The sequence below is a fragment of the Rhipicephalus microplus genome, chromosome X, assembly GCF_043290135.1.
Source record: "Rhipicephalus microplus isolate Deutch F79 chromosome X, USDA_Rmic, whole genome shotgun sequence".
Taxonomy (NCBI): domain Eukaryota; kingdom Metazoa; phylum Arthropoda; class Arachnida; order Ixodida; family Ixodidae; genus Rhipicephalus; species Rhipicephalus microplus.
In genome coordinates, this window is record NC_134710.1 from 128,525,911 (window position 1) to 128,550,528 (window position 24,618).

The following is a 24,618-nucleotide window of genomic DNA, read 5'->3' on the forward strand; positions in this document are numbered from 1 at the left end:
TCTATGTGTATGATTTTGCTTTATTTGTACCATGTGCATGTACCTGCATAGATGTAAAACAAATGCATTCATTGTACATGCAGTTGTAAGGAACAAACTATAATAAAAATACATTTCTTCGGCTGAATCTTTAAGAGCAGCACACACAACATACAATGCAACATATGCCCATAGTCAAAGTAAAAGTACGTCGCTTATACATCTTGTATAGTAGGCTTCACTCATGTATACACAGTGTACAGTACACCTTCTCAACCACCATCTACAATGTAAGCCCTTCAAAACAAGGCCTCACTAGAAAAAAAAATACATGCCCAAACCTCTCCATTTTGCAATGTTTACAGCACGTAGCGCACTTTCAGTTTGCCAGAATCCACAACAGACATAGGTGGGCGAGTCAGAGCAAAACAAGCAATTTCAACAAAGCCCAACATCCCTGCCTTCTCTTTTCAGCAAGCAATGACAGAAGACTGGACAGTTAAAGCAACAACCATTCTTAGTGGGAGAAAGTTTTATATGCACAACACTGTTCTTGCATAACGTGACCATGAGCCCTGGTGCATGCAGCGAGCCTACACACACAAACTCGGGACGTCTTAAAAATGCTCCAGCCTGCGAGGAACACAGCTGCACCCTTGTCAACTTAATGCACCATTACAAAAAGCATCAACAAGCAATGCATTGGTCCTCCTCTGCAGTCTCCATAACTAACCGTTCAAAGCTGGCTGGAGCAGCCTCAGTGGCAAGCACCGTCGCTGAAGGCCTTTCGTTGTACTATTCGTAGCCAAACAAACTTTATATTCTACAGCTTCTGCGGCAGCTGCTGCAAGTCGGATGTAGCCTGGTCACACGCACAAAAGTAGGTGCACACGTGCAGCTTTTGCCCCCCCCCCCCCCCCCCGTTTTTTTTTTTTGCTTTCTTAAGGTGCTCTCTGAAAGAATCCAGGATTGCCTGATCAATGCATACTTGAGAATAGGGCAAGTTGACAAAAAACATGCATGCAGGTCTGACGGCAGGGTCATAGCCTTTTGAGCTTAGAAGACTGAACGAAGCTTTGTACTACCACCAGGCACGAGTGTGCAAGCTTCAATGTACGTGTGGGTACACCAACAAGCATCTGTAACGTGATAACATGCAATTCTAGCAGCAGCTTTGTCATTTAAGCCTAGCTGACTTTTTTTTTTTTTGCTCATGTCCCTTTGCTTTTGCATCTGTGACGACCCCTTCTCCCCTCCTCCAACGAACAAAACAGTCTTTGCACACCAACGCTACAGCTGGAGTGCTGCCACAAAAAAGCTCTCTCGTGTGGGCCCCCCATGTTGCTGGAGTTTTTCCACATCTGCTTAGCAGTTCACCTGATGCTGGTTTATGGGGTTTTCAACAATGTGTACTTCCTGCTTGGCGTTGGCCTCCTCTTCGAGCGAAGTCTGACGCACTGAGCTCAACTTTTGACCAGCAAGACTAGGGACTACAAAGAGGAGGGTGGGGGAAAAAGAAAGAACGGGAGAGGGAGAGGGGAAAAAGAAATGGAATCAAAAACAATTTAGATCTACAAAATCAACTTAAAACATAAGAGAAAAATGAAAAGAATTGTCATCTCACACACACACAATCATACACACACGCCACACATACACTAGTCTGGGACAACGCTGTCAGAGGCGCCTACTAAGGTGCTGCAACTACAAAACAAAGTAAAACAAATGGGTCAAAACAGGAGGTATATGAACGAAACAAAGATAAGGTTCCAGTCACACAAATTTTCAAACAAAAAAAGAAAAAAGAAAGGAAGCAAAGGCTGCAACACAACACACAGAAGAGGGGCTCAGTAAAACTATGATGCACCCCCCCCCCCCCACTCCTCTCCTTGCTAACACGCAATCCAGTTGGGTTTATCAGACTACAAATGCAGAATGGGCATGACAAAAAAAAAAAAAGATGCATGTACATGGTACAAATACTTTGGAGCTTGGGAGACACTGCATTAGAACTACCTTCTACTTATACATGTGTGCACAAGAAGGCTATGCTACTTGACTTTTATGGCATTTTATTATTACTCTTCAGAACGCAGTTTCCCGATTGCAAAGTTTAGTCTGCTATGCTACCAGCAGCCTAATTTTTTTTGTTGTTTCAAGGTAAATGGAAGACCACCTCTGTGTGCTTTCACTAAAAATATCATTAAAAGTTCCAATAAGTAACATAATGAAGACCACCCCATGTTGTCTTGACACAACTTAAAGTTGAGACAAATATAAATACTTCGCACATTTACAGTGCCCTAAGCTAAATGCCACACAGCCCGCTGCAATGTGACTGAACTGGTTATAAAAGGATCACCAGTGCTATTGCTGTTGCTAGCACAGCTGTAGTGCCGTTGAAAATTCTAGTTCCTTGCTCCTACTTTTGGTTGGTATTCTTGTACTGATAAAGCAGTCATAAACCAGCTATAGCATACATTACTATGACTTCAGAAAAAAATGCATTCTTTCAAAATCATTGTCTGACATAGAAACAAAGATGAGGCATGCAAAATTTTTGCCACAAGACTTTGCTTAAGTGTGCCATGGTATGAGATGCAGAAAGAGACTAGCCTACATGCAAATATCTCGCACAGGTGCCTACCCAAGTATAAAGAAACTTTATGACAAGTTCCATCCTTGATGCTGACAGTTAATATTATGCCACTTGGAAAGCTTGTGGGACATAAAATTGCACAAAATATAGATCAAACCTAAGACAAACACTTAAAATGAAAGTTACAGCATTAAGTTTGTTGATCAGCATGCATGGGATGCTGTATTTCATTCATCAAGCAGTATCATGGCACTGAAGGAAACAGATTGGCAATACCAGTACTGGAGGCCAAAGTTATGGACATTCCTGGAAAGCATCAAGATGAGCTTAGAACAGGATGAACCGATGGAGAACATTGGGACGAGAACACACGAGTGCATACTTTCTACACTCATGTCGTCCTTCATCTGTTCATGCTGTTTGATGTTCATTATGATCCAGAATAAACTAGCCCACCAAAAGCCATAACGCTTAAAAGGTACATGCTGTAGATCTGGCCTCCTCCTTTATCCACACAATTCATTGTTCATGCGAATGCTGCTGCTTGTATAATCCATACAGCACAAACGTATGGTGGCATCAGAATTATATCAAGTACACGTAGCAGCCATTAGCATGGAGTAGGCATATAGAACAGAATATGAAAAAAAAGTCGCAAAGATTACCTGAAGTATGTAATACAAAAGAACAAAAATCAGGATTACTCAAAGGTAATACATTTCTTGTGTATCTAATGGCTTTTACTCCAGTGCCAGCATTAGGATGTATGAAGTGATTCTAAATATCAGTCTTCCCTAATGCAAAATGCTTAATTTTGCACTCAGTAAAAGGCAGCAAGTGATCTACGTGGGTAGAGGTGTGCGTGTCAACAAGCTGGTGAACCTTCTTACAAACACTTCACAGAGGCACACTTGTTTATATTGTTCACGCAAGTATGCACACCGAAATAAAATAAAAACATCTATTGAAGTTTAGTCTCGAATGCAATTTATTTTAACCTACAGCCTACGTTGGTACCATAAGGGTCCTATCTGAAAGCATTGCGGGCCAACCAATAGCACATTAGAAACTTAGAAACAACAAAGAGGCAGCTAATGCTTTGAAGAAACGTCTTCAACATAACCAAGCTGTACAAAAGTAAGCATCACAACATATATTAGATAAAGCTCACATGCACAAGCAAAGTATCATTCTCAATGAAATACTAAGCACAAAGGTATAGAAAGAAGGAAAAGAAGGTAAGACCATACATTTACACACAGAACCAGCCTGCCAGCCAATGTCAATACAAGTCAAAATGAAAAAAAATTAAAAAAGCATTGGTGCATAGCACGTGTGTTGACGGACGTTATTACATGAAAGCCATGGCCACAACTAGCCCCAGGGTTGACCTTTCTCTACCGTATTACTCCACCACTAGCACACCCACACAGAAGGCAACAGGCAACCGTCAAACATGTTACTTCTCACACTCGCCATAAACTAAGTAAACAGACACCTGTCGAGTCATTATGATAGTATTACAAATACTTCCCAAGTTCCCCCTGTGCATAACCCAGCTTTAGCACCACAAGATTTCATGATCATAAATGCTGCTTGCTATAGCTGGAAAAAAACTTTTCCATACCAACACTAAAGCCAGCAGGACACGAAATATCCACATCAAATCTGTTTAGACAGCTGGTGCAAATACTACCACCTGCATACGTGTGCCTGCCAAACTGCAACTAAAGCTACCAACATGCATACATACATAAGGGGCACAAGACAGCAGACTAGAAAAATGGGGGGAGAAATGCCTAGGAAAAACTGTGCTTTAAGTATAGCTCACACAGAGCCACTCAGAGCTGTGACACAGAAGTACAGGCATCCTAGTATGCAGGGCTGCTAGGTGCCAGTGCTAAATGGTGAAAATAGAGCAATGCTGCTAAGTCTAGTGATGTTCTAAACTTTGAGTGCAAAACTGCCAGCTGATCACTGTAGAGCAACACCAAAAAGCAAGTGTGCCTTATGCCACACTATTCATAAATGCTTGACTAATGCCTACTAAACAAATGATGCTTCACGTGCACACACACGCACACACGCTCACAAACATACAAGAAGTGTCAAAGAGACTACCAAAGCCAACGTACGAAAGTAGCAACGCTGAATATGCCAGTGTTTGTTTAGTTCTTTTTTTCTCTCTTTCCAAATGAAAAGTATGACCTGTCCACAGTGGCAAGAAAGCAAAGGTATCCATCACAGTGACCATCCAAGGCTGATGCACAAGCTTTTGCAATGTGCGAACTGGTAGTGACCAGTCAGCAAAAGAAATGTAGCACATGTGCTGTCATGTGCCACCAGGCCTTGGCTTTCCTACTGGACCAGATGCATATATCTGTGGGTGTCGCTGCCACGCATCCAGCAGCTTGTGCTGACGGGTTCTCCTCGTACTCCTCAGGCCTCGTCTGTTTTGGGCAAGGGCGCAAAAGCTCTTTCTGGCTCAAACAAAAAGGAACACTAGCGCAAGGCTCTAACCTGCATTGTGAGCTGAAGCAGTGAGGGAGGATCGACGACGCATCTCCAGGGCTGGCGAATGCAAGCAAAAGAAGAAAAAGAAAAAGAACCAAATGAACAAAGCGGCCATGATGCAAATGCTGTGTGCTCAAAGCAGTACTGCTAAACCGATTATAGTGATAAATGTACATAAACCGAGACAACCTTGTTTTAAGGAGGGAAATTGCCAGTGCCTTGATAATTTTAACAGTATTTAATACTGCGCTAAGATTGCAAGTCAGCCGAGCCCCCCATTTGACTAGAAAGAAGTCATGCGAACAGCTGTGACCAAAAAAACAATGCGTGAAGCAGAAAGCATTCTTACGTGTGTGTGCTAAATGTAACTGAAGCATTTAAGACAAGTGAAATCATCAAATATATGTACTACCAATTACAGAGCAGTCATTACGGTGCATTGGTTAGAAATAAGCCCAAGGAATGCCTAACCATGGCCTCCCAGATGGTAAAAACGCGGCGTGTCTCTCTCCGGCCGTCCAGATGGCCGCGCTCCCCAGCAAAACCAACGAGTATCGCCTCGCGCGCCCGGCTACCATGAGAGGGCGCATTGAGCGAGGGTTCCGGAGGTGGCTGAGAACATGGCATATAGAAGGCACACGGGATTCCAGCGTGCGCAAGGGTTTTTATTTATTTATTTTTTTTCTCCTACGAGCAAGAATCATCGCCAGGACCCTCTAGCTGAACAGAAGGAAAGTAATTTTTTTTTGTTACTGCATTTATTCTGGTCCAATTCGCGAAGAAAAGCATGGTAAATGCTGCATTTTCCCGATAGGGAATTTGTAAGGAGGTACCAATTTGTCTGTGGCAGTATTACTTTTTTTTCATTACTGTCCGTTTTGTCTTTGTGCTAAATACCTCGAGTTGAGAAATATAGAGGCATTCTAGTATTCCTCCTTTCTACTTGAGACTTGTATAGGCAAAAACTGGACTACTTATCGTCGAATCGTATTGCTCTCCTATCCCGACTCAATAATTTTACTATTATATCACGTACCGATGTTTATGAGGTGGTCAACCGAAGCGCAGTTACGCTCTTGATAGCTGGGTGCCCTAGTCGTGACATTGAAATAAGGTACGTGTTAAGTAATTCTACTGGAATAATGTATAAGGCTTCGATTAGCCGACCTACATTTAGTCCCCTCATCTTTCACAGTGAAAGTGCCAGAATTTTCATTGTCTCTTTTTACATGATCTGAATTTTGATTATGTTTTGGTAGCACAATAGCAATATTATTGTCATGTTCTCTTACTGTACTCTCGACTCGATCCAAACCAAAGGGTCGCACATGTATCATAACATAGTCTTTCTAATGAAAACCAAGTATTTGCCAAGGTAGGCTACTAAAGAAAGAAAAAGTGCAAATTGTCACTGCTATGTAATACCACGGTGTTTCATACCAGGTACATCACACTCAGAACGCGTGTTGCGTACTTGTTGAACAAGTGAAACATTTCGATGTTCGTTCTTAGATTGTCCAACGTATCCACTGAATACCGTAAAATTCGCAGTGCGAATGGGCGACCATAAGCGACAAAAACATGCCTGTGACCAGCTCCTGGTCGTCACAGAACCGGCGACGTTCGGTCTAGACATAGTCTAGATGCACGGCCACCACCTGCACCCTCCTCCCTGTATCCAGCTTTTGCGGCTCGATGGGAGGATTCTTAAACGGCGTTACAATGAAAAGCAGCGCTAGTTCCATGAAAGAAAAAAAAAAAAGCAACCCTTTTATTCGAATGAAACCTGTGAGCGTAGAACGCGGCATTCTTTTGACTTCGCTTGTTGATCGGGGGCTGTCATTTTTTTTTTTTTTCTTCGCCAGTGCTTTTCATACTATACAGCCTGCAAACTTCGAAGTGCAGCAAGTTTCCAGCGCATGCGGATCTCTTGCTGAGGCACCGCAATTATAAGTTCTCTAATATGGGTGACACATATCTACAGCAAAAAAAAAAAACATTTCAGAATATATACGCACAAACGTTGATTTTGCCTATCGTACACCTAGGCCCGACATTCCTAAATGAGTGCGAAGTTGTATAAAAGTGCAAAACCATTTTTTTTTCGCCATGTGCAAGTTTTGCCAACAGCGCGGCAGCCTTTTCGACCATACGAAGCAGCACCGCGGTGGGGAGAAAAAAGCGGGCCACGCCCACCTCTGGAAACACGCTCTCTCTGTGCGACTGGGACGACCAGAAAGAAACGCGCCATCTCTGAGGCCATGGCCTAAGATTTAGGCCTACAGGGTGGCTAAATTTATGACTAGGCAAAGATTAGACCGATTTAATGCCACATCAGTTAACCAAAGTTTCAGGGACAAGAACCAACATGATCTACATGTGTATCTACACCAAACACAATCAGCACATATCAATGCCTATAGTATAGGCCACCATGGTCAACCCACTATGATAAACTGAAACGAGAAATAAAAATGACTAAATTACCTTCATTGAGTGAAGCTGCAGAAGACCGCCTTTGGGAGGAGTTCAGTGCTTTATGGAAAAAAAAAAATTCAGTTTAAGAGACCTTCAATGTATCAAGTTTACTTTGAAAGATTATGCACTAGATCATACTTCAATGACAAAATAACATACAAGTCAGTGCTGCTTAGATCATGTCACCATAAAAGTAATACAGATATGCACAAGATGCGCCTGTTGCTTGCAACAGCTTGAAAACTGAGTCAGAGTTCACCAGAGCTCACATTCAAAACATTTTTGCACTAAAAAAAGGTACACAGTTAAAACCTACAAGAACGAAATTGTGTTACAAAGAAATTCTCACAATAACGTAGTACTTTTCTATCCCAAGCCAACACCCACACGATTCAATGCATCTAGCATTTTTCAACCTTGAAACTGCAAAACTGCAGTCCCAAAATGATGAAAATTAACAGGACCTTTCCTCAAACATTATCTGCTTGAACAAGGTCAGCCTATTCAAAATGCGTTCTGACGTCCTTACTTCTGCATTACCACCGCATTGTGGTTGGCTAGGAGGCACCATCGTTCTTTACTAAATCGGCCCAGCTCCAGAAGCAGTTGCACACACTGTATTTCACCATTTCCACACTGTTGCTTATTTTCACTTTTTGTGCGTGTGTGTGCAGCGACACCACCGCTCACGCTAACTGCATGGTGGCTCTCTCTTCTCAGGCCGATATGTGCAAGAGGTTTGGCTTTTGCATGTCGTTTTACTTGCGTTACGAAAATTGGTACAGCACCAATTTCAGACACACTGTGGTAGCTGCACAAGAGCAGATTCTATTCAGTAAGGGAGCGATGTGAGCAGGGGCGGCGCCAGGGGGGGGCAAGGGTGGGCTGGAGCCCCCCCAAAATTCTCGCCTGCCCCCCCTATGCCCACCCAAGTGCCCGGAAGCATATATTGAAAACCTAGTAGGAGCAGCAGAGCTAGCTTGCCCCCCCCCCGGAGGAACTCACTTTGCGTGGTTGCCCCCCCAGTAAAAACATCCTGGCGCCGCCCCTGGATGTGAGCTTGCGGTCATGCCATCTTTGTAATATTTAGGCAATGAACAACAACACACTGAGGTGATATCTGATGACACACAGTGCTAACGAGCATTGTTTGTCATTAGATGTCTCCTTTTCTGTGTGTCCTCGTTCATTACTGTGCTATTACAAAGTGGTTGCCATACCTGCATCAGCATCTCGGGATACAAGAAAGCGTCCCGTGGGTTTACCAACCCACCAGACACCTTCGACACCATTACAGAATTCCTCAGAATGCACAATGGCAAAATTTCAAAGGACAACTTCCTACACTGCACAGAAAGATTTCTTCATTTTGCACGTGGAGAATATCGGCAAGGCATGCCAAGTGAATTTGTGCAAGAAGCTTTTCCTTCGCAGACAGTTTCCCTATTTGTACTATATTGTATTTCCAATTATGAAATTCTCTCGCTAGTGAAATTTTCCGGCTTCCCCACCAATTTTGCTATGGCAGGGTACAGCTGTATGTCGTACATTTAATATGTGAAAGATCATACAGCAGAACTCAGATTATGTCGTTCAGTTTGACAGTTCTTAGTAGAAGCAGTAAAACTGACAGAGTGAAGTGCAAGATATTACAAATAGAATACAGAGGGTCATCAATGCATCTACAAAGCTGCCACCACATTTTTCCTGGAAACACTTGTAGGTATTATCACTGCTCTGTTAGTCCTGTCATTTTGCAAGTTCTAAATTTTTTTTATTAGCACTGCAAGATAAGATATCTGTCTTTGATACTTATTTGGTTCTCTTGAAAAAAAAAAAGAATAATGTCACAGCTAACTATAACACATAGCCACTAAACAACAGCATACACGTGTTGCTATGAGCCATCACATATACTGTGCGATATGAGTGCACTTCAAAGCACCCCAGGTGGACATAATTATCCAGACACCTCTTTTACAGTCTCTCCAATAGCCTGGGTCACATTGGAACATTAAACACCACAAACCAACCAACCACATACAAAACAAGTGACATGGATAGCAGTTAATGTGTCTGGAAACTATCCAATGTCCGGTGAAGCTTACTTTTCAAATGGTGAAGCGCACGCGTGGTGGGCTTCGATTTCTTCTGCGCAAACCTGTCAAAGTATCACTAATGTACTTTGTCTTACAATTCAAACAAAAATAAATAAGCATTGTATGCAACAATCTTGAGGTAAAAAAATAGCAGTAATAAGATTTTATTATTATTATTATTATTATTATTATTATTATTATTATTGTTATTATTGTTATTATTATTATTATTATTACACTCTACAACACACTAATTTGTGGATTTGCTGTCGGAGGACCCTCCATAACCTTTTGACGACACTGCAAAGAGAGACAAACTGGAGCAGAAGACCCGGGTCATGGTATATTCAGCGATCATTCAATCCTTCCCTTGGAAACCTTCCCCCAGTGTATGCGCACAGACTACGCTCCGTGGCAAAACATGAGGTCATTGACCACCGTGAAAGTGTTTATAAGATGCCATTTCTATGGTTCGAGACAAAATACTCTCAAGACTGTTTGCACAACTTTTTTCATGAGCTTGCCATTTCGCTTCTTGGTCTATGCCTCAAACGTGCCGTGAGAGGAGCAACATGAGTGCACATGACATTGGCTGTTGTGAACTCTCGTAGTGTACAGTTGTGAAGTACCCACTTGCTGCAATTTACCATTTTGCGAAGTAATGAAATAGCCACTACGCGTCTAAGCCAAAATGCATACCTACATAGCTGTACGTTTTAATGTGACTTATGATAAAGGTAATGCCTTATGGCCGACCCCTTAGCGATGGGTGGGCAGCTTTAAACTATCCACTCAATGCGATATTAATGGTTGCGATGCTCGGGGTGATTCGACATTTCTGCCATACGATACGACATCGTTCGTGTGACTCATCGCCTGACGTGACACCTGTATAGGGTCTTTTTCCGTAGCAGTTTCAAGCACAGGCGTAGCTATGAGGCAGAATGATTAACTTCCAAGTAGAATGCCTGGCTTCAATTCCAGCTGAAACTCAGATTTTTAAAGATCCATTGGGATTTTTTCAATCACGGACAATGCAAACATCATGTTTTGCGCAACCCAGGCTATTTAACGTTATCAAGTTCAAACTGTCTCCTTACCATATCCCAGTCCCTGGAGGAACAGTCTCAATGCCTCGCTGACCTTCCCTGGCTGCTCTTCCAGCACCATTCCACAGTCAGACACCTGGACACCAATAACATTGTCAATCATTAACACAGCCAAGTAGACCCGACAATAAGTTTCTAATGACAGTGCAAAAAAATTGCGGAAGGGACAGAAAGGCAGACAGAGTTCTGAACTTCTCCATCCACTCTGTTTTCTGGGCTGTCAGTAGTAACTTATTCGATTATGCTTCATCAAGAAGCCTAACCATTCACTGCGTAAGATAGAGGGCCGACTAGAAATACCTTCATCCAAGATGATGTGGTTGGGTCCATGCGGCTGTTCATATTCACCGTGTCATCAAGATGTGGGGAAAAAGCTCCTGCAACCAGCATCACGGAGCACCTAGGAATAATATTTGGCCAACTGTGAGACTATAAAAAAACACCGTGTCTAATGCAGAGCATGGTTTTATATACAGGTAAGTGGCACAACACAATGGCACTATTTCAATGCATAATAGGCAGCTGTTTGCTGAACCGTCAATACTCACTTGAAGTTCTTCACCATCTTTTTCTTTGCAGGATCTATTTCACGAGTGATGTTGAGGTCAGACCTCCTGCAAAAAGTTCACAAGTTCGTCAATCGCACAAATGTACTCTGGCAGAAGAAGGTGAAAACTCTCTAGACTGAAAATTCAACGACCAGTCTTTATCAGTCTCAACATAATACAATGCTTCTACGGCCTCATTTAGCCTAAAAATGCAGATTAAGGCAAGACCTTTCCAGAACTATAGATTAAAACAGCTGATTTATAAGTGTAAAAATAACAGCCAGTTTATAAATGTAAAGATAATAAAAGGCTGCAGAATAACTATTTTTACTTTAATTCTTTCAGCTGTCATAATAAGCCTTCTGAATGAAAATGAGGTTCACAACAAGAATGCCCGAAATGATCAACAGTAGTTGAAGATAAGTTGCTAGAGCTGAAGTTCTGGTGAAGGTATAGCTGCCAGTGTGAAAACCCAAAAGGGGCCCTGAACCACCTTTCCAAGAAGCCTCAAAATTGTCTTGGAATCAGAACAATGCTTTCACGGGAACATATTACCAAAATAATTTTTCAAGCTGTCATAGCTTGTTTTTAAATATACTTGTTTTTCACAAGTAAATTATAGAGTATGCATGAGCATTTACTGCTGTATCCAGCTTTGTCCTTGCCTGTTTTAGCGCAGATCTGTCAAGAACGATCTCTTGTTCAGGCAGTGCCGATATGAAGCTATCTCTTCCATAGACAAAACTTCATAGTGACAAACATAATTCCCAAAGCAAGAAAGAGACATCTGTAATCGCTTCATTTCACACCTCTGAACAATTTTCCCCCTAGTTCTAGTTTGTGTTAAGATGTAAAAAAGCCACTTCGGTGCTCTCAATTTTCAGTCATATGTTTCAATCATAAGCTGCCAATCATCTCTAAAACACAAGAAATGCTGCATAGTTCACCAAATATAATAATTCCAATATAAAAGCAAGTTAAAATGTTATACATTCTTTTTTTTTCTAACTGCATCCAGTGTCCTAGCCCGGACATTTTTGACAGAAACTTATCTTTTAATTTGTAGCCCACGAACTTGAAGGCATGTTTAGGGTACTTCAAGAAGTTTGCGAGAACCCCATTATAGATGGTGCACCATAAAGTGCATTGTCTACCGAAAGAGCAAGCTGCGGGTCTCAAATAGAACGAAATGACTCACTTGCATGAAGTTGCTAACTAGATTAAAAAAAAGGGGGTTGGGAGGAGGGTGGGTCAATGAACTCATAATTTCAAGAAAGTAGAAGCTTAGGAACATTGGTAATTTATAGCAAATTAAGCTCAGCTAATACTGCAATACAGAAATAAAGACAAACATAATTGTCCTTCTCCTTGAGTCGAGGTTAGTTTTGCCAATTGTTTGAGGTTTAAAGTGAAAACATGGAATTTGAACTGAATATGAAATTTGCAAAAGTCAACAGAGTTTCCTCATTGAAAGTAATTTTTGAGCAACATACAAAGCATTCAAAACTTAATACTGGCAGTAGCATATTAGTGATCCAATGTAGCTTTTTTTTTTATAAAGAAAATTCCTCACAAAGAATAAAAAAAAATTCAGGGGAGGGCTTGAGATTCCAGATGGCACATCATAGTCCACAAAAGTGCAATCAAGGAGTGTCATACAGGCTCTCATTATCAAATAATACACGTTTCAAATAATTGATTTTATGCAGTCTGAATGAATTTTTTTTATTTTAAACAGAAGCCACTGGCTACTTATTGCCCCATTACTTAGCACGCTTGGTTTGCATTGATCAGCATTTCACATAAGTAACTGCCTGCTCAGAGTGTCTTGCCAACATAATTTAACCCTGAACAAGTGTATACGCTCCCCACGCACCTACGGCCTATGTCTATACGAGGAAGAACCAGGAACACTCTACAGTGTCAAACTAGCACCTGGCAGCCACATCGTGGCATTTTCTGGGGTGTAATGCCATTACTTTTCGAGCAGTTTTAAAATGGCAGTTTTAAATCTGGGGTGTAATGTCAAACATAAATCTGGGGTGTAATGTCATTGGCATTACACCCCAGATTTGAAATGGCCATTTTAAAACTGCTCGAAAAGCAACACTATATTACGTAAACAAAGTTGCACTACATCTCTCTAATACACACAAAACAATACAAATTAACCCTTGAAGTTTAAATTCATGAAATTTCAACATAGAGGCCTTCCACAAATTTGCAACAAAGTGACTTGCTAAATGTTATTGTTCCTTTTTTTTTTTTCTTGCCACAGCCATGTGTGCCATAGGAATAATAATTTAACACAAGAAGTGTCAGGAAAACAGGCTGACAATTCTACTTTTAGTTAGGCTTCCTGCATAGGAGCTTCTTTGAATATCTCACTTTCACTTACTTTATGAAGGAGTCAATGAAAAATCCAAGGTTTTGGGCATTAATTGTCTTGTTAAAATACTGGCGAAACACTTGCACCAAGTCATGGTTCCGTTCTTCATTCAGCTGCGAAAACCATGAAAAATAATTAAATGTTACAGGCCCCAAAGTAACAAGTTTCAATGCTCACCAAATTGGTAAATGCCTCACACCAGTCAATTATGCTTACTGAAGTTTAATGAACAGTAAATTTATTCAGACACTGATTATAAGTTGTTTGCAAAATTGTTTGACAGCTGATTTGATCAAACACAGCAGGCAGTGGCTAACTTTTACTACATGCATAGGATATTCTAAGCAAGGAGATTATTTAGTTTAAAACAATTATAATAACACATAGAAAAGTCAAACAGTTTAACATAAGTGCAACAGAGCATGCAGGAAAAAGCAACGATACATTGAGTTCACTAGTGATAAATAGAGATGTGAACAGTGAGGCACTTGCATACCTCACTTTCCAAATGTATCTTCAAGAGCCTGTAACCTGGCTGATAACAAAAAAGATGCTAGTCATCTTTGGTTGCAAGTGCTTGCAAAAAAAATTGGAACACTGGAGCTTGTAGGTGCCCCTCTGTTCACATTTCGCCCTATCATTATGGTACATTATGGAAAATCAAAAGGGCTCGTGAAATCTGGACCAAATGATATAAAACAGCATGAAAAATCAATTTGTACTATTCCAAAAAATCACAATGCAGCTATTACAAATCAATTACAAAAGGGATAATAACATGGCAAGACCTGTAATTAATATAAATTTTAACACGACTCTCAAATACATTGGCGTTTTCCAATTTCTTTCACAAGATTATGGTATTGTAGCTTGTTATACAAGCAAATATACAACAGGAGAAGATAAAATCAAGAAGAGAACTTGCAAACCAAGAAAAAAGTTCTAACAGCAAGCCTCATTTTTTTTACAAATTTATAATAAAGCATCAAAAAACATGACACCAATTAATGAGTTGTGTGCTGAGCAGTGAAAATTGCATACAATCAAGAATCTTTTGAATGGAAGAAGGGTGCTCTAAGACTCCAGACACTTAATGTGCTTGTTTTTTCTAAATACCAATACTTTCTAAATATATTTGCACGTGTTAAAAGTGACCTTTACACAAATGTAAAAGTTTTATTTAACAAATAATATTAGGAGTCAAATTATAGGTCATAGCTGGTCACAATAAGTCATTTTCAATATGCAACAAAAGTCATTTGAATTATGCTGCACAGCAAGAATGCACAAAAATGTTTTGCAACTGCTCAATGCTAAAAGGATGGATTTTGAAGATAACTGCATACATTCAATGAACTTCTACCTAAAGAAAGGTATGCAAGTACATTCTGGACCTCTACTGCGTCCTTTTTTTTCCCCTCCAGAATGTAAATAACTTCAGAAAGAGAAATTATGCTAATACAATGAAACAATTTATATCTGAGTTGATGGCTCCCAACCTTGCCAAAGTGGTGCCACATCAGGTAATCCAGAGTTGAAGCAGTCATGCCAGAGCTTCGAAGGTGCATGGCATTCAGCTTCTGGTAGCCCCACTCTGTCCAACTTGACTTGGTCGCAGTACAGTTGATCAAGAATAAGGCATCCACGAGTTCCGGGCGGTCAAGCTGCAGAATGTATGCATATTACAAGAGCGCGTTTGGTTCAACACGAACCTACTGCACTTGCTGTACTATTCAAAATTCCGATTAGTCACCAAGGCATCAAAAGTACAGCATGTTAAAAGAAGACTAATAAATAGTCACATTACAAAAATGACTTGTTACATTTGAAAGCCTATTCTAGAAAAAATGAACTATGCAGCAAAATCGGGTCATACTTCATTAAACAACAAACCCGAATCGAAAAACAAATGTAATATACTCAACCTACTCTCATTTTTATCTTCTTCATCATCATCATCATCAGCCTGACTACGTCCACTGCAGGACAAAGGCCTCTCCCATGTTCCGCCAGTTAACCCGGTCCTGTGCTTGCTGCTGCCAATTTATACCCGCAAACTTCTTAATCTCATCTGCCCACCTAACCTTCTGTCTCCCCCTAACCCGCTTGCCTTCTCTGGGAATCCAGTTTGTTACATTTAATGACCATTGGTTATCCTGTCTACGCGCTATATGCCCGGCCCATGTCCATTTCCTCTTCTTTATTTCAACTATGATATCCTTAACCCCCGTTTGTCCCCTAATCCACTCCGCTCTCTTCTTGTCTCTTAAGGTTGCACCTACCATTTTTCTTCCCCTTGCTCGCTGTGTCGTCCTCAATTTAAGCTGAACCCTCTTTGTAAGCCTCCAGGTTTCTGCTCCGTAGCTAAGTGCCGGCAAGATACAGCTGTTGTATACCTTCCTCTTGAGGGATAGTGGCAATCTACCTGTCATAATTTGAGAGTGCTTGCCGAATGTGCTCCACCCCATTCTTATTCTTCTAGTTACTTCAATCTCCTGGTTCGGCTCTGCGGTTATTACCTGCCCTAAGTAGACAGTCTTTTACAACTTGAAGTGCACTATTACCTATCTCGAAGCGCTGCTCTTTTCCGAGGTCGTTGTACATTACTTTCGTTTTCTGCAGATTAACTTTAAGACCCACCTTTCTGCTCTCCTAGTCTAACTCCGTAATCATGAGTTGCAATTCGTCCCCTGAGTTACTCAGTAATGCAATGTCATCGGCGAAGCGCAGGTTACTAAAGTACTCTTCATTAACTCTTATCCCTAACTGTTCCCCTTCTAGGCTTCTGAAAACCTCCTGTAAGCACGCGGTAAATAGCATTGGGGAGATTGTGCCCCCCTGCCTTACACCCTTCTTGATTGGTATTCTGTTGCTTTCTTTATGAAGCACTATGGTAGCAGTTAATCCCCTGTAGATTTTTTCCAGAATGTTTATATATACTTCATCTACGCCCTGATTTTGCAGTGTCTGCATGACGGCTGATATTTCTACTGAATCAAACGCCTTCTCGTAATCTATAAAGGCTATGTATAGTGGTTGGTTATATTCTGAGCATTTCTCTATTACCTGATTGATAGTATGAATGTGGTCAATTGTTGAGTAGGCTGTTCGAAATCCTGCTTGTTCCTTTGGTTGTTGAATTCTAATGTTTTCTTTACTCTGTTAGCAATTACCTTTGTAAATAGCTTGTCTACTACAGAGAGCAAGCTGATCGGCCTGTAATTCTTAAAGTCCTTGTTATCTCCTTTCTTATGTATTAAGATGATGTTAGCGTTCTTCCAAGACTCTCGTACTCTTCCCGTCAGGAGACACCTCGTAAACAGGGTGGCTAGTTTTTCTAACACAATCTGTCCTCCATCTTTCAGCAGATATGATGTTACCTGGTCCTCACCCGCAGCTTTGCCTCTTTGCATGTTCTCCAAAGCTTTTCTGACTTCTTCTATCATTACTGGTGGGGTGTCATCTGGGTTACTGCTAGTTCTTATAGTATTAGGGTCGTGGTTGTCTCGGCTACTGCACAGATCTCTGTAAAACTCTTCCGCTATTTTAACTATCCTATCCATATCGGTAGTTATTTTGCCTTGTTTGTCCCTTAGTGCATACATCCGATTTTGCCTATCCCAAGTTTCCTCTTCACTGCTTTGACGCTTCCTCCGTTTTTCAGAGCGTGTTCAATTCTCTCCATGTTATACCTTCTTACATCGCATACCTTACGCCTATTAATCAACTTCGAAAGTTCTGCCGGTTCTATGTTGCCTGTTGTACTTGAGAATTTTATTTTTATCTTAGCTCCACTCGAAACCAAGCGCCCTTCTTAACAAAGGTAATTTTATTCCAATACTTTTAATTTAACAACACCTGCATGTGCTGGTTGCATGCATGTAGATTTAAAGGCCCTCTAAAACTTTTCAAACCCCTTACATTTAATTTGTGGATTATATCACTGAAGGATTGACAAATTATTACTGTGACAACAGCACCGACAGGGGTATGCAGTCCGAAGTTATATGCTGAAAATTCAATATACATGAAAAAAAAATTTGGCTGCCCTCAGCTCTATTTTTGCTGGGCCATGTGTTCTAGCTTCTCTTGCTCACTACATAACACGGCACTGCCAATGACAGAGCTTGAACCGCCTGCATAGTGGAAGTTAGGGCCGCATGGTTGCCAGTTCAATACGGTGCACTGCCTGTGCCGTTGCCAAATAAACAAAAAATGTGGCCCCACACTTCAAATAAAGGCGAGACGAAAGCAATACACTAAAGTACAAAACATTGATTTCTTAAATAACACTCCCCAGTGTACAGCACATATGAAAAAAGTTGTTTACAAGAGCATAAAAGCGAGAAGATAAGCTTTTGCATAGAGACAAACCTCACATGCACATGATTGATATGTGGGGTTTAACGTCCCAAAACGACCATATGATTATGAGAGACGCCGTAGTGGAGGGATCCGGAAATTTCGACCACCTGGGGTTTTTTAACGTGCACCCAAATCCGAGCACACAAGTCTACACCATTTCCGCCTCCATCGGAAATGTAGCCGCTGCAGCCAGGATTCGATCCCGTGACCTGCAGGTCAGCAGCCGAGTACCTTAGCCACTAGACCACCGCGGCGGGGCACCTCACATGCACATGTCTCCATGCTCGGAGTGTGTGGCGATCATAACACAAAGACATACCAATGTGAATACTGTGAAAGTGGGACAGACAGGTATTAGTATGTCAGACCGACAGGCATCAGCAAATTAGGCATTGTATGTCTTTGTGCCAAAAAGCTTAGTTACCTAGCATTTTTTACTTAACAAAAGGTTTCTGATGGTTTTGAACTAAGTATACTGCCTGCCTTAATTGGACACTAAGGTGCAAAACGGTTTTTTTCGTACTAGTAAATTGCTCTTTCACAGCACCAAAAACACCATGCTTGTAGCAGGAAGACACTTGGTAAGCGAGAAAATGCCCAAAAATTAAATGCGGGGGGGGGGGGGGGGGGCATACAAGTTACCGCACTATTTCTTCCGATGTCGCTTATTTTGACGGCACCCCCTACAAGGGCCTACGTAATTCATAATTGGTAAAAATGAAGTGAAGCGTCCTCTGAGGGGGCCATAGACTTACGATACCAAGATTGAGAAAATTTTAGTGAGCCAATAGTGCCAAAATACGATAAATACATTGTGTAATCAGTGACGCCACATATGGAGATTTCAGTGCGACATTGAAAACTTGAACTTTATTTTTTACTCTATTACTAAACCTATAATGGTGAAATTAACATTATATTTCTCAGGCAGTATTTTATCAATTTAAACCAATTCACTATTTCGCTTTGAAGTCCCTTTAAGGGCGTTAAAGGGACACTAAAGAGCAATACAATTTTTCGCATAGTAGTAAAGTACAACTTCACCATCCCGAAAACACCACTCTTACCATGACACGACGCTTGGTAAGCGAGAAAACGGGCGAAAATAAAATGGCGGTGGAGACGCCACCACTAGATTCCCGCACCAAATTCCATGACTTAGTCAATTTCAAAGGAGTCTACTAGGTTCCACATAGCTTCTACTCAATAAAAATGAAGTAAATTGTCATCTGTGGGTGCCATAGACCTAGCAAATGAAGTTAATCAAGCCAATGTAGCAAAAATCCTAAAAATACATTTTGAAATTTGTTACGTCATGCGTGGAGATTTTGGCGGGATATTTAAAATGAAACTTCACCCTTGATTTTCTCCACTAATAATGAACTCATGACAGTGAAACTTATGGCATTGGAGTTCTCAGAGTGCAGTTTATCAATTTTAAACAAAGTCACCATTTCTCTTTAATGTCCCTTTAATGCATGCAAGAGATGCTTAAGTGAGAAGCAGTACCTAGTGAACTCAACCAATGAAGTAGCTTGTTGGACAAGCTGACGCATAATGAAGGTATGACGACTCCAGTACAATGAAATTATGTGAATATGATAGAAAGTGTACTCCAGTGTTCAACCATTGCACTACTTTAGCTGCACGCGAAGTTTTTGCCCCGATGGAATCGTCACACCCTCACTACCGAGCTTGTCTCGTATACCAAGGCCTGCATACTTATATGTAAAGCCTAAGTAATGCAACTACGTAATAAGTCCAATGTACCTTCGATAGAATAAAATGCAACAAAGGCATAAGGCCGGTTGAAATTACAGGGCCCCCCCCCCCCCCCTTCCCACCCCTTATGGCCAAATCATGAAATCCTGGAATAAAGTGAGGAAAGAAGGTGACAAGAAATGAAACCTTACAGCAAACTTGGCCAAGACGTAAGCACCAGCTCCTACACCGAATCCAATGAAGTGTTTGATTCTGAAAGCAGACATCAAGTAACAATTTTAATGGGACAGAGCAACAACAAAATAACAAAAAGAAGGAATATCGTATTAAAAAGAAACATACTTGTAGAACTTCATCACCAGCAGCAACATGTCAGCAAGAGTCTCCATTGAAGGGTAGGCATACCTGATTAAATAAATGATAAATTATAAAACATCCATCACATAGTTTTGTGTATGTAGCATTCACTTTATTTACAATGATGGTAGAAGGAGCACAATTGGCTACTGCTTTAAAAAGAAAAAAAAAAAATTACATTTCTTTAAAGCAATCTTTGTGAGTAGTGTACCAGCCAGGCTACAAATAATGTACTGAATTCTAATTCATTCACAGGGATCCATATTATATAAAAAGTTGTTGCCACCCCCCCCCACATGCCCCCCAATTTTTTCCTTTGCTGCGTTTGCCTTGATGTGGCCAATTCTAAGAAACCAAAGCCTACAAGCTTATTTGGCACTAGTGCCTTCAAAGAGCATGAATTGATGCAGAGCTTTTATTGACCTCCCTATGCTCTCTCTATTGAACCTCCCTACAAATCTCCCATCTAAAAGCAGATGTTTCCTGAGCAATACACAGTGTAGAAGCAAAAAACAGGACAAGAAAAATTACGAAACAAGCATGGTTAGTTTCAATCAGGCAGCCTATAAAAGCTTAATCAAAAAATCATATCAATCAAAACAAGATAAAAATTATTATACCCTTCAGGAAGAGGTGCTGCTCCTTCTTCCTGGCCAGGAGCGTTAACATGGTAGATGCAGAAGTTTTGCATCATGTCTCGAACGTCAGTGTAGTTGAAGAAGGCTTGGAAGTTGGAGACATCTTTTAAAAAATGAAGTCGCAAATTAGTCTTGTGCAAACAAATAGCCATTGCACAAGTATTTTGACAATGAGGGCTTTTTTACATGGCCTTTGCAAGAGGAAAGCACATAACTAAGAAAATAGTGCGACATGCCTTTATTTTTTTTCTTTCATGACCAAATAGAGGTGCGTAACATCATCCTGCCAGTCTTAAACTTATTAAAACACACTTTTCATTCTGTATACAATTATTGCCACATTGTAAAATGCAACATATTCAAAGGGACACTAAAAGCAACTATTAAGTGGATGTTGTTGAAATGACGGTTCAGAAACTTCGTAGTGTTACTTTTGTGCCAAGGAAAGACCCATTTTGAAATAAAACCACATTTTAGTGGTCTGCATTGGCTTATCACCCTTCAAATTACCCGACTCAAAAAGCGGACCGACTCGCGTTACTGTTGCCGTGCACAATGTTGCCCGGCTTTACTGCGCTAGTAGCAGCAGACCGAAAGTAGCGGGAGCCACAGCAGCAACGGCCATTGATCAATTCCCGCCTTTGGCTTCGATTGATTGATTGATTTGTGGGGTTTAATGTCCCAAAACCACCATATGATTATAAGAGTCGCCGTAGTGGAGGACTCTGGAAATTTTGACCACCTGGGGTTCTTTAACGTGCACCCAAATCTGAGCACACGGGCCTACGACATTTCCGCCTCCATCGGAAATGCACCCGCCGCAGCCAGGATTTGAACCCGCGACCTGCGTGTCAGCAGCTGAGTACCTTAGCCACTAGATCACCGCGGCGGGGCGCCATTGGCTTCGAGATTGCAGACGTTTTTGTTTCAATTGCACCCCGCTAGATTGCACCACCTGTCCCGTGTAACCACGCGAAAATTGAATTTTAGAGCCACTCGCGCCATTCCCCATAGTGACGACAGGCAGTTATTTTTTCTATGAATCGAACATGAACGAACAGGCAGCATTTTATTGCACCTCTGAATGCACGGAATGATGATGATATATGGTGTTTTTTGGCGCAAGGGCCATGTGATGGCCAAAGAGCGCCAGTTCATGGGACAAAGAATGTGGACAATGATTGTGATTAGCGGCTGTATAAGGGCCATAAAACTGGATGCACGGAAGGTTCTTTATTTAGTGCAGTTAGGTCGATTACTAGTGATTAATAGTAGGTGGTTCGTCTGATGTCATCAGGATCATTTTGAAAATCTCCTACTGCGGGGCTTGTGTTTTTGTGCATTTACCTTAATTTCTCGGCAAGTAGGGCACTGTTGTTGATAATATTGTCATTTTAGATGTTGTCATACATTGAGCTTTCACTCTGACGTAAATCGTTATTTGACTTTAGTGTCCCTTTAACTCTACCTATTGGCATGCCTCATATGCACAGCCATTCATTTTTATAATAAATCTCTGCATACTAATATAGGAAATTTTAATACATACTTTCATTTTCAAGCCTGCAAGCAAGTCTGATCACATCAAATATTCCCAACTTATTTCATGAAAATTTTACTCGCACTTACAAAACTGAAAAGGTAAACAGGAATATTTCTGCCCTATAGCACTCAGTTTAGCCTTAATCAGTTACATAGAAGCAGTGCTCGCTGCCTGCATGACATCTGGGGCCTGTTCATTTCCTTCGGAACTACTTTGTGCTTGGGATGTACCTTGGAAGCAACATATATAAGGTCCACAGACAGATTCAGTCAGTATCACTAGAAGGAGCTTTCCATGGTCCAGAGTGCTTTTTTTTTTTTTTTCATCCAATTGATCAGCACTGACAAGTTCACATTACTTGTCTAGCGAATGGTAGAAACTGGCACACTGTTTGATGTTATCGCACAACAAAAGTTACACTCTCAACAAAGAATAGCCACACAATCTACAAGCTGCCCAATATGTTTGCATATTTAATAAGCAATTTTTTAGCTGGTAGCCATTGACAATAGAATAATTGAGTGATTGATTGATTTGTGGGGTTTAGTGTCTCAAAACCACCATATGATTATGAGAGACGCCGTAGTGGAGGGCTCCGGAAATTTTGACCACCTGGGGTTCTTTAACGTGCACCCAAATCTGAGCACACGGGCCTACGACATTTCCGCCTCCATCGGAAATGCAGCCGCCACAGCCGGGATTTGAGCCCGCGACCTGCGGGTCAGCAGCCGAGTACCTTAGCCACTAGAGACAATAGAATAAGAAACTTTGAATTGCCTAAATGAAGAAATTTTCATTAAGCTGAAGCTTATTTGAATAGATTGAGCAATTTAGCTGACAAGCTGGACATATTATATGCAAAAAAGAAAAAAAAGTCAGCTTTAGTCAGCAACACAAAATTAAACTTTATTGCACAAATAGGACTGTTTGAACATGCTGCCATTTTTATCTTGTGCCACTTTATAGCCCTAACCACTTAATTTGGATGATGAATATTTTGAAGTTTTCTTCCTACATGAATATGCATACATCAGCTTTGGTCAAGGACAAGGTAGACTAAACCAGATTGTGCACATTTTTCTTGTAAACCTAAAAAATATCTAAATCTTAAAAAAAAAAGAGAAATCGAAAGCGAAAGATGCTCACGATTCAACCCAATGTCATGGTAGGTGAAAATAGCTGGCTTGTTGCGGTCACCCTGAACTGCAACAACCATGGTCCCAAAGTCTGTTTCAATGCGGTCCTCCTAAAGCAAAAAAAAAAATATAAAAATCAGTCACTGAAGCGTGTGCAAAAGTTAACAGCAAAAGTACAATTGATGTCTACCTGAGTGTAGGAATCACTCCTCGAGAGAGACCTCATCAGAGGATACTGCAACTCAACATTCTTAAGCTCGATGTCGTCCATCGTGTCCGTAGGCATTCCCCTGCACATACAGTAGATTCAGCTCTTAGAAGTACATCCAGAAAAGCCCCACCAAGAATGGTTTTATGTGACAATCATGACAATCATTAGAGGAAAACAATCAGCTGGGAACGCACAAGTTTCTGCAACTATTTTATTGAGGAAAAAACAATTTAGACTTCCTTGCAATACATGTCTCTGGACAATTTCTAACCATTTTTAATAAGTTGGCCATGTCTGTTAATGTCACAACTTACTATATGTACTTTTCAAGACAAGACACCAGAATGCACCGTCAAAAAAAATTTCTGCTGTATTAAAGCATGATACATTAATTTATAGGATAAATGTGTAGAGAGCAAAAAATAGCATGAGATTAAAGCTTCAATTAGCTTAATTCTAAGGCTAAGTAAGATTTCAACCTTTTCACAAATCTCCCTTTTTGTACCTCACGTTTACGATAATACACGATACAGATGTCGATAGATATCAATGAGAGTTGAGTGCACACTACATACCAAACGGTTGAGGAGAAGAAAAAAAAATTCGCAATTCCTTAACAAATTTCAATTTTTCTTAATGTTTATTCTGAAACGATTACTTGAAAATATTAACCCCAAATGCAAGATCAGGAATACAAAGTCATGCAGAAATGTATAAAAGTGACTTAGCTAAATATACGCAACACATGATGTTAGCGTTTGAAAAACATTTAGGTGCACTTAAGGAACCTTAGGTGGGGAAAAATAATACAAAGTCTCCAGCTTCGACGCACCTCCCGGTTATATCAGGGTTTAGCACTTACAACTCCATACAGCTTTTGACTAATTTGAAGGTATTTGCTTAACCACAGGCATGAAAATACAACCATAAA

The 24,618-nt window shown here is 40.8% G+C and overlaps 1 protein-coding gene across 4 annotated transcripts in view; it reads right to left on the bottom strand.

Annotated features, from left to right (window-relative positions):
- The window catches only part of MESK2 (misexpression suppressor of KSR 2), a 30,901-nt gene continuing 6,283 nt past the window's right edge, over window positions 1-24,618 (bottom strand). For 3 of the 4 annotated variants that reach the window (XM_037427705.2, XM_037427707.2, XM_037427706.2), the window contains exons 2-14: window positions 23,667-23,766; window positions 23,487-23,586; window positions 20,780-20,900; window positions 20,145-20,207; window positions 19,994-20,054; window positions 15,215-15,379; window positions 13,725-13,828; window positions 11,327-11,392; window positions 11,079-11,178; window positions 10,770-10,854; window positions 7,580-7,627; window positions 5,099-5,149; window positions 1-1,469 (exon numbers count right to left, since the gene is read on the bottom strand). In XM_037427705.2, coding sequence (XP_037283602.1) covers window positions 1,345-1,469; window positions 5,099-5,149; window positions 7,580-7,627; window positions 10,770-10,854; window positions 11,079-11,178; window positions 11,327-11,392; window positions 13,725-13,828; window positions 15,215-15,379; window positions 19,994-20,054; window positions 20,145-20,207; window positions 20,780-20,900; window positions 23,487-23,586; window positions 23,667-23,766 — 1,189 coding nt within the window. In that variant the 3' untranslated portion in view covers window positions 1-1,344. Of the gene's footprint in view, window positions 1,470-3,548; window positions 5,029-5,098; window positions 5,150-7,579; window positions 7,628-10,769; window positions 10,855-11,078; window positions 11,179-11,326; window positions 11,393-13,724; window positions 13,829-15,214; window positions 15,380-19,993; window positions 20,055-20,144; window positions 20,208-20,779; window positions 20,901-23,486; window positions 23,587-23,666; window positions 23,767-24,618 lie in introns of those variants that run through there. The other variant, XM_075877687.1, reaches the window with a different exon arrangement.